The sequence below is a fragment of the Populus trichocarpa genome, chromosome 5, assembly GCF_000002775.5.
Source record: "Populus trichocarpa isolate Nisqually-1 chromosome 5, P.trichocarpa_v4.1, whole genome shotgun sequence".
NCBI lineage: Eukaryota > Viridiplantae > Streptophyta > Magnoliopsida > Malpighiales > Salicaceae > Populus > Populus trichocarpa.
In genome coordinates, this window is record NC_037289.2 from 6,438,657 (window position 1) to 6,449,738 (window position 11,082).

The 11,082-nt window shown below is 29.5% G+C and overlaps 1 protein-coding gene across 1 annotated transcript; it reads left to right on the forward strand.

Moving 5' to 3' along the window:
* Positions 1-6,925: 6,925 nt before the first annotated feature.
* On the forward strand, positions 6,926-8,233 carry LOC7477161 (uncharacterized protein At5g23160). The gene is made up of 2 exons (XM_002306345.4): positions 6,926-7,440; positions 7,558-8,233. Exons 1-2 carry the CDS (start codon positions 7,051-7,053, stop codon positions 8,110-8,112), a joined length of 945 nt encoding a protein of 314 aa, XP_002306381.3. The 5' UTR covers positions 6,926-7,050; the 3' UTR covers positions 8,113-8,233.
* Positions 8,234-11,082: the final 2,849 nt, after the last annotated feature.

An 11,082-nucleotide genomic window follows, 5' to 3' on the forward strand; every position in this document is an offset into this window, starting at 1 on the left:
GCTGGGCTTCATACTTGTCTGTCTCGCGCGCACGGATAACTATGAAATCAAGCACGACACCGTTTGATGCCTTTATTGTTTGCCATGGCTAGATACGTATGCTGTAATTTACATTTAATTCGAACCAATTAAACCCTACATTATTCTAGTTGTAACTAGATAATTCTTCATGCTATGTTGTCGCCGGACAAAAAACAATTCACATGCAAAAAAATAATTTTCATGCCGAGAAAATTACTCGAAAGTGTTATTAAATTTAATTTAATAGGGAAAATTTAAAATCTTCCAACTAAACTCTTTTTCTAATTTAAATTTTAAATTTTTAAATTAAATTATATAAGAGTTGTCACTATTTAACCTAGTCGACTTGAAGGGTTAAAAAAACTTGGATAATTGATAAAAATATAGTTTAACTTTAAAAATATTTTCAAGATGACGTCTTTTAAAAAAAAAATATTGAAATTGTGATATATTTGATCAACTCGGGTCAACCGCTCAAACCCGTGACCTGAGTCATGAACTTCATTGAGTTTAATAACTTTATTTTAAAAAATATATTTTTTTTTATTTAATTATATAATAAAAAATAGACGCTTGTAAAACCAAACACCAACTCAATAACATGACGTTTTTTTTCTGAGATCATGATAACCTAATAAAAAATAAATCAAAATAAATCATGAAGTCTAATTCCCAATAATTATGCTTTTTTATCATTTTTATATTTAATAATATGATAAAAAAAAATAGATGCTCAAAAAACAAACACCAACCCAATGTTGGTATGTTTTTATAAGATTGCAATAACCTCATAGAAAATAAATCCAAAAATAAATCATGAAGTGCAATTCATAATAATTATGAGTTTTTAATCATGACTATTTATTATTTAATAATGTATAGAAAAAAAAATATGATTGCAAACTTAAGTATCAACCGCTTGCTGGGAATGTTTTTCTTGACCATAATAACTTGTATAAAAAAATCAAAATAAATTTTCAATTTTAATTTCTAATAAATATAATGTTGAAAGATAAGAATGAAAAAAATATAATAAAAAAATTAAAAATATATATATGTTATTGTTCTAATGAACAGTAACATATTAGGAGGAGAATAATAATTTCCCCTCCTCAATTAATTCATAAATACATATGATTCTTGAAATCTTGTCAGACTTCTTTTTTAGTCTGAGATACTTTTTTTCTGATAAGTGAAAGATATCTTCTCTCTTTTACACAAGGGGTTTTTAATGCCATGAGAGAAAGAAGACTTTATATTCCTCCCCTCCATCTAAGGGTAAGAACGAGGGGCTATAAATACTCATTGGATATTTAGAGAGAGACATGTTCTCAATCTGTATTCTATACTGCATATTTATATTTAGAATCTCTCTTTAAAAAATCATTGTATTTTTTTTATCTAAAAAACATTAACTTAAACATCAGAGAGTTCCTAAATTCACCAAATAAATTTTTTTGCAAATATCACGCATCAGCCACCTTAGTTAATAAAAATAAATTAAATCATGAAAATTAAAAAAATAAATAATTATCAAAAACATAAAACTTGCACCCAAACCACTTGAATTCTTTGAAACATCATCGCCTACATTAATCAAATGAGAGGAAGAGGACATATGATTCGTTGAGAGTTTGACAAAATAAGCAAGACATGCACCCTTGTGGTTCGTTTTTATTGTGAAACAAAGACTAGTTTGTGTTTCTAATAATTACGTGGAAAATAAAATGCAGAATCTGTAAGCGCTACCTGCTATTTAATTGGCAAGAAATATTATAATACGTATGTATCCTAGCTAAGAAGTGTGAGATCAATTTCATGGGCTAATGGGCGCACGTTATTCTCAACTAAATTAATTCTCTCCGAGTCTGATTTCAACTACTGATTGACTCATTCTTAATCAACTGTTATTAATATTCCATATTGCAAATCTATCAAGCTATGGTGACTTGAGAGGATTCACGTAACATAAAGTACACAAGCAATTCCCATGCTCATTAAATTATACGTACGGTGCAGTGTTCAAGAGGGCAACGTTGAAGGTGAAGACGTGGACAAGTGAAAACGTGTGAGACCAACAACAAGGCACCGAGTCTAAAGTCGTCCCTACCCGACCAAACAAAGCTCCCTTCACCTTAAAATCATTATCTAGGAAAAACTCAAGATTTTAATATTATTTTTTGGGTTTACTTTTCTTTAAATCGTTACTTTTTCTTGTTTATTTTCCTTTGTTGACAATCAAGGGACGGGGACTATTTACTATACTTGTTCTTGATAGTTTTTATTGGCCTTCCAATAAAACAAAGTTAATTTAAATGAAAGGAAATAAATTGTTTCATATTAGTAGATGAGTATTATATACAAAATTAACCAAAAAAAAATGAAATTTAGGACATGAAAAACAAGTCATACTTGATTGCTAGAAGAAGTACTCTATAGGCTGCAAGATTATATAAAACAATGAATGAGTTAACATGGGTAATTAGAAGGCAAAAAGAAGGTTATATGCTCAAAGATTCATAAAACAAGGAATGATATAAATTAAAATAGTAATTACTAGCTGTTACCTTTAAATTCTTTATTTAAATAAGGATTTTAGGGGATGAAAAAAAAATCAACAATAACAATTTCTATGCAATTTAACCAAATTCACAGGGTCTTCAAAATTTATCTATCAAGTAGGGTTGTAATTACCAGTAAGCTGGTAACCATAAGCTTGTAATCGATAGGCAATAGTTTTCATACAAAAAAACAAAAAATATATATGTTTTCCTATCAAGAACCTTCATTACGTGGTTGTACTCATAACAAGAACACGTCTATGAATGTAAGTTGTTTTTATTTATAATAAACTTATTTGTTTTTGAATTTAGGTTATCTTTTATTGACAATATTTAATTGTTACAATTTTAGTTTGATTGTAAGTTTGAAATTGTTGGTTAAAGTGTAAAACTTTATTGAGTGACTAACTCTTAGTGCTCAACTTTGAAATTCAAAATTCTCTTAATTGAGACACACATAAAAAGAACCTAAAATAATTGGTAACCATAATGGAAGTGTCATATTTGTTTCTTTAAAACTATAGCATTGAAAAGAAAACAAAAAGTACCAAAAAAACTTATAAGAAAATGAAGAATTGGTAGAGATTATGTTGAAGAAGGAAGTAGATAATTAATTCTTCAAAGAATATAGCCTGGAAGGAAGAAAAAATTCTCTGCCAATAAATAAACATACAAAAGAAGAAAATTATAAAGAGGTAGTAGTTCATATTATTATTCAGAGGTGACTAACTTATTAGCTAGAGGAGTAAGTACTAAGAAAATAAAAAAGAAGATAAAAGAGAATCATAAGTAAGTTATATTGGTTTAGAATATAGAAAAGAGATATCTAGAGTTCAAAGAAGAAATGTTGAATTCAAGTCAAGGATAAGGGATTGAAGAAATTGAGTGTGATCCAAGACCAGAATCATGTCAAGATATAAGAGAACAAGAATTAAATGAGTTTTAAATGAAGAGAAAATTAGAAATTAAAAAATTCAAATCATTCCAAGAAAAACCAATTGATATAACAGTAAATAAAGGTATTAAAGTTTCTTCAATTGCCCATTAAATCCTAATTTGAGAAATATAATTGTTTATATATTGATGATTCTTATATATGGTATTTAAGGGTAAGACATATTAATAAGGAAAAAAATTGAAAATAATGGTAAATATAGGTTTAATTCCTAACATCAACATACAATTTCATGCTTGTGAGCCATGCATTTTCATAAAATGACAATACTATCCTTTTCTAATAAAATCTAATGAACCTTTAGTTATTGTTCACTTTGATGTATACGGTCCTTTGAATGTTAAAACTCATAAGTGTTTGGAACATTTTATCACCTTTATTGATGACTTCTCTCATTATAATTATATATATTTGATGCATAAAAAATTTGATGTTTTGAAAAAGTCTCAAGTTTATAAAAATGAAGTTGAAAATCAATTAGGAAGGATTATAAAAATTATTAAAACTAATTATAGTGGAGAATACATGTTTGATTTGTTTAAAGAATCTATTTTATTGTTCATCATTTTTTCATGCCTTATTCTCTACAACAAAATAGTGTAGCTTAAAGACGCAATAAAACTCTACTTGATATGGTAAGATCTATTTTATGTCTTTTTTTTAGTTTATATTGTTCAAGTGAAGCCATAATCACTACTCGATATTTGTTAAATTTGGTTCCTACTAAATCTTGTAATAGAACTATATATGGATTGTAGACAGGAAAAAAACCAAACCAAAACAATTTTAAGAGTTTGGTGATATTCTGCTCGTATACTCGTCCCATCATATACAAGAAATAAATTAGATAGTAAGACCATTAAGGACAATTTTATTGGATACTGTAAAAATTTAAAATGTTGAAAGTAGAGATGCAAGATTTTTAGAGGAACAAACTTGATAATGGGAGTCCAAATAAATTGATAAAATTATTTAAGATTACTAAAAAGGATAAATCAATAAATAACAAAAACAAAGTAGATATTAATATAGAGATTTTGGCACAACCACTTGAAAGTCCTTATGATACACTTGGTAGAATTTAATGAGAAATAATATTATCTTTTAAGTCAAAAGATTACTTTATTTTATTGAATAAAAAAGAGATTAAAGATTCTTTAACTATTCATAAAGCATTAGCATCATCTGAATCGATAAAATAAAATGAAGCTATAAAAGAAGAATTAGAATTTATAATTAAAAACGATGTGTGGTTGTTGGTAGATTTACCTAAAGATAGAAAATCCATAGGTTATAAATGAATTTTTTTAAAAAAATATAAATATGATGCGTTAATTGATAAATATAAAGCAAGATTAGTTGCTAAATATTTTACACAAAAACCCAGTATAGATTATGAAAAGACATATTCACCAATTGTTAAATTCATTCGATAAGAATTCTAATGTTTATTGTTGTTGTGTTAGACTTAGAATTATTTCATATAGATGTCAAGACAACTTTTTTAAATGATAAATTGAAAGAAGAAATATTCATGCAACAATCTAAGGTTGCAAAATTAAAGGTAAATTAAGAAAATAAGGTATGCAAGTTTAAAAAATCTCTATATGGTCTCAAGTAATCTTCAAGAAAATGTTACTATACTTTCCCTAATGCTATTATTAAATGTGGTTTTATAGTTAATGAATTTGATCATTCTGTTTATCATTGAAATTGTATGGATATTTTTATATTTTTATCTTTATATGTTGATGATATTTTGATTGTTGGTAATGATATTGCATATATTAATAAATTGAAATATTTTTTGAAATCCCATTTTAAGATGAAAGACTTAGATGAAGCATCATATGTATTGAGTATCCACATTATTAGAGATAAAAAAAATGTAGAACTCTTTATCTATATTAAGAGAAATATTTAAATAAAATATTAAAAGAATTTTACCTGGATCATAATTCTAACCCAATGGATACTTTTATTCATAAACAAATGAAATTATCTAAGAAAATGTGTCTTGTTTATAAAGATAAAAGGAGAAGATGTTAAATACACAATATGCTTAGGTTATAGGTAGTATAATGTATGTCATACTTCGCACAAGATCTAGTCTTATAATCGTGGAGTTATTCGATCCTGATCTAGGTATAACCACACAATGAAAGTTTTTTATAGGAAAACATATATATTTTATGTTCTTTTTGGATTATTTTTTTTTTGTATGAAAACTAATATTTATTGATTACAATTACGAGCCTACTAGTTATAGCCTACGGGTTATAGCATATTTCAATTATTGTTTATTGACGTTAATATTTAAGTGTTGCAATTTTAGTTTGATTATATGTCTAGAATTGTTTGTTAAAGTGTAAAACTTCACTTCTCTTAGTTGAGGCAAACACACAGAAACCCGAAACAATGAGTGACTTTAGATTTTATCCAAATAAAAGGATTTTTGTGTGGTTTTTCTTGTTTTTATTTGATAGCTTTTGATTTATATTTTATAGAGGAATTTGTTATCGTATTATGTAAAATATCTAGAGAAATAGTGTTATCTTTAATATTAATGCTTCCAAAAATTAACTATTTTATCTTCCACAAAATCCTAGAATACATATAAAATCTCACTTAAGTGCAACTACCTAACAGTTAGTTTTATCAAGTTGATGCATCCATTTGGCCACTTCGTTCAATGGTTTTTTAAACTATAAAATTGATATATCAATTATTTACATGAAATTTCAGAAGTTGAATTACTAAAATGCACATATGAAATTTTATACAACTTAATATTTTTAGCTAATAAGATAGTAGTTCAATTGATATTCATTATCTTTTTTTCTTTTTAAAAAATCTTGAATTTAAATCTTTTATTTATAACCAAAATTTCATACGATTTGGATTTCAGTTAAAATTTGTCTTCACGTAATTGTATTTCCAATAAATGATTCTACAAGAAAGATTTTCATGTAAAATAATCAGTTTACATATATATATATATATATATATATATATATATATATATATATATATATATATATCAATTAGGTGGCCAAGTGGTAAAAGCTCAAGACTAAGGGATTTGCTTCCCCTGTGATCTCAGGTTCGAGCCATATGGTTGTTAATATGATAGCCACTAGAGGCTTATATGGTCGTTAACTTCAGGGCCCGTGGGATTAGTCGAGATACACGCAAGCTAACCTGGACACCTACGTTAAAAAAAAAATTACAATCGAAATATCCAATTTTAATAAGTGTGTAAAATGAAATGTTTATAATTCAAATACGAGTAAAAGCTAGTCGGAAAATATTTTAAATGCAAGCAAAAATAATTCATCTAATTACTCTATAAAACTTTTAGACAATAGACCATAAACATAGGAACCATAGAATGCTTACTTAGATAATGGTGACCCAAGTAACTAACCGTTCCCAGCAGCATTCAATATTCAAAACTCTCCATATACCGGCTTCATCCACCCCCTCTCTCTCTCTTTCTGTCTCTCTCCTCCCATGGAGCACGTTAATATCACACCAAACCTCAAAGAACAATCCCATCAATCCAAACCCAAAAGGACCAGAACAATAATCAGCCGTTTCCTTGGATTTTTTGGATTTTCTAGGAAACCAAGATCATTTCCCGAGAAAAAACCCAACAAAATTGATATCCTCCCAGAAAGAAAGAAATTAAAGAGACAAAGAAGTTGGTTTCCTTGGTCATGGTTTTGCATCAAGAGCCCAGGCACCAAAACTGTCCCCTTGGACTCTACCGTGCCTGACAGTAAGAGAACTTCTAATGCTTCAAAGTCAAAGCGTCAAAAACCCTTAACCAATCACGGGACGCCCCGTCAAACTCCGGCAAGAGTCAGTTCAGATCGAGCGCCGAAAGAGCGACCGGAGCAGGTATGTGAAAAACACTAACCAAGAAAAATTAGCAATGGCGTATTTTAGCAAAATTTAGCCAACTTTGGCGTAAGTTAGGATAACTAGAAGGTAGTTAATTATCATGTTCTTTTTCAGACATGGTACAGGTCTGAGCAAGACATCATCCTCAAAAATGGGAAACCTTCGGATCACGCGGAAAATCCAAAGGACGGCACGAGTAAAAAACGGCTGTCCTTTCGCCGGAAAATAGATGCTATCAGAAGCGGCACGAGCCAACCCGGTTCACCGGAAGTCAAGGCCAAGTCCATTCGAATCGTATCGATAACCCGATCAACATCCTCCCCCTCACTGCCACATGAAAAATCAGCAACAGTGCCAAACACGCTGGGGAGATCCTGGGTCATGGCTGGGAAGCCCCATAAAGAAAATGATCGTCCAAATGGGAAGAAACTTGACCCGTTGGTCGGTATGTCGATTGTTGTTATGACCTTGATGATAATGTTGCTATGGGGTAAATTATGTGCCATTCTTTGTGCCTCCGCTTGGTTCTACTTTGTCCCTCGATTAATAAGTGAAGACGACGTGAAAAATGGTTCGATTCAAAGAGAATTTAATCTTGATTCCGAGGACTATAAGAAGAAAGTGGTCTTAGAGGGATTCCTTGAGCGCAAACGTCACTCTGTGTTATGAGTTTTGGTTGCTTAGATAAATTTTTCACTCTCTCTTAAATGTGCATATTTCTCTTTTCATAAATATTTTTGAATCACCTTGAGCATTTAATTTTCAAGAATTTTTTTCCTGTTTTTCAAAATTCTTGATGTATATGACTTACATGTTAGTTATGGCGATGTTTTTTTCTTGGTGGCATTTTGTGTGAATTAACTGTAGAATATGTCTAAACTTGTCAAAAAAATAGTCAAAGTTCTAGAAGTTTGCATAGTTTCTACATTTTTGTTGTTTTTTGATTGGCTTTCATACGTATCACGTGATGTTGAAATTACTAAAATGTTTCTTGCCATATAGAGGGTTCGGCGGCTAGCTCGCGGCGGTCAGTTATTGCTGCCTATTGCTTGGCAACACCACCAAACCACTAGGGGATTAAGAAAAGACAAAGGCAAATCAGTAATGTTAATTTTTGCTGATGAATTATATTTTAGTCCCTATAGATTCATAATGTTCCACGTTGGCTCCATCGTTTGACCTTCTTCAAAGTTGATCTCATGGTTTTGAAAACGTTTCAGATTGGCCCTCCACGATAGAATAGTTAACAAAACGCAATGGAGCGCCCTTTCCTTCATCTTCCATGCTTGCCATAGCCACCATCGAAGTTCTTAACTCAAAAGGCTCATAGACAATAGAGCTCCCCTTAGCATTCATTTACTTGAAGGATTAACATGGTAAAGTTTCAAATATAGAGAGTGAAGAGGAACATTTTTCAATCAAGGGGCTAGAATAGTTTGCTCGATTTTTTTTTTAATAACCGTGGGTGTTCGGGTTATTTACGCGCACCTCGACTAATCCCCTGAGACCCTGAAGTTAACGGCTAAGTAAGCCTCCAGTAGCCCTGAAATTTGTGGCACTCGAACCGGTGATCTCTGGAGAGCAAACCTTGAGTCTGACGAGTTAAATTACACCCCTCAAAGTTAATTTGCTTGATATTTACTTATATAGCTTATGCCTTATTTTTTATGGGCTGGTATTTGGTATATATTTGTGTTTGTCCCCTTTTTTTTCCAACAGTTATCCGAATAAATTAAACAAGCTGCTTTTGAAAATATGAACAAAACATAGAGTATTTCAAATGGATTTGGTGGTACCAACTCAATTTTTGTTTTAAAAAAAGCCCAAATGGATAATGTGATTGCGTTTGAAGTTTGAGTATGTAAAAATGATAAGAGGCCATGCCTTCCACGCTATCTCTTTTCATGTCGTCTTGATAAAGAGATCAAATCAAATGAAGACCTTTTGCTAATCTTTAGTTAGGGTCTTAATTAACTTCTTCTAAAAGAGGAAAAATGAAGGGGACTATACTTAAGTAGCGATTTGTACATGCATTGAGTATTAACCGAAAAAAAAACAAAGGAGAAGAGGGTTTTACTTTACCTCTTCTCACGTTACATTATTCACGGGAATAAATTTTTTTTCTTTTGTTTGTTAGCTTTTTAATCTTTATTTTTTATACATTTTAATTTTATTTTTTAATATTAAATTTATTGAAGATTGAGTTTCACAATTTTTTCAATTTATATTTTATATGATTATCTCTTTCTCATGACTCGGATAACGGGTTTAATGGGTTGACTCAAGTTTTTTTTTCTTTTTCTAATTGATTTTTTTCTCAATTATATCCTTCGACAATGAGTTGATTAAAAATTAAATTTTGTGATTTATTTCGATTTTTTTCCTAAGAGATTATCCCCATCTCATGACTTGGGTCACGAGTTTGGCTTGTTAATCCTAGTTGACTCGAATTGTTTTTTGTGTTTTTTTCATTAATTTTTTTTTAATTTTATCTTTCAACATTGGGTTGATTGAGAATCGAGTTTTTTAATTTTTTTTAATTTTTTTTTACATTAGGTTTTCTAACCTGGATTGTGAATTTGACATGTTAACCCAGGTTGACTCAGATTATTTTCTTGGATCCTTTTTTAATTGATTTTTTTTCAGTTTTGTCCTTCAGCATTAGGTTTATTGAACTTTATAATTTTTTTATTTTTTTTATAGGATTATCATGATCTCTTGACTTGGTACGTGAATTAACGGATTGACCGGAATTGGTCTAATATATTATCATCTTAATGTATATTAAAAAAAATTTCATCTTAAATATTTAATTTCAGTCAAATTATATTTTTACATGTTATTTGAATTGTCTTTGGAGCCACCAAAATAATCAAGTCACATTAAATTAATCATCACACGATTTAAATTGTTAATATTAGAAAAATATTAACAATGTACAAACATTTTTTTATATTAAAAAAATTAATTTAACTTACAGCACGGGTCATAGTAATTATCTAAGCTGGATTGAAAAAAAAACTTTCACCTTTGGTCATTGTCACTAACTTGTCGCCAGCATCTCTTATATCATATTATATTATTATAGTGTAAACTAAAACTGTTGCTGCCTTTATTGTAACAACTAATAATTTTTATTTTTTTTTTAGTTTAATGTGGGTGTCTGGGTCAGCTTGTGCGCACCTCGACTAATCCCACGGGCCCTGAAGTTAACGACCATGTAAACCTCCAGTGACCATCATATGAGCAACCACATGGCTCGAACCTGAGATCACAGAGAGAGCAAACCTATCAACCAATAATTATGTAGATTGGAAGTGTAATTCATAAAAAACAGTCTGTTCCTCAAATATCTTTTAAAATCATTTCGATTCTTAAAATTCTCAAATTCATATTTTTAATATCCATTATGTATCCTAATATTTTATTAAATCTTAAACAAATATGTACAAATCGGCCAAAAATTCTTTAAATATTACTCAGGGCCAAAAATAAATATTGTTTACCCAATAACTCCAGTATATATCTTATCTTGATTAAAAAAAAAAAAACCTAAGAGAAAATATTAGATTGCTTTGGAAGTAAGAGTGATAAAATTAAAAACATGTAAAGGTAAACATGCAAAATAAAACAGTAATA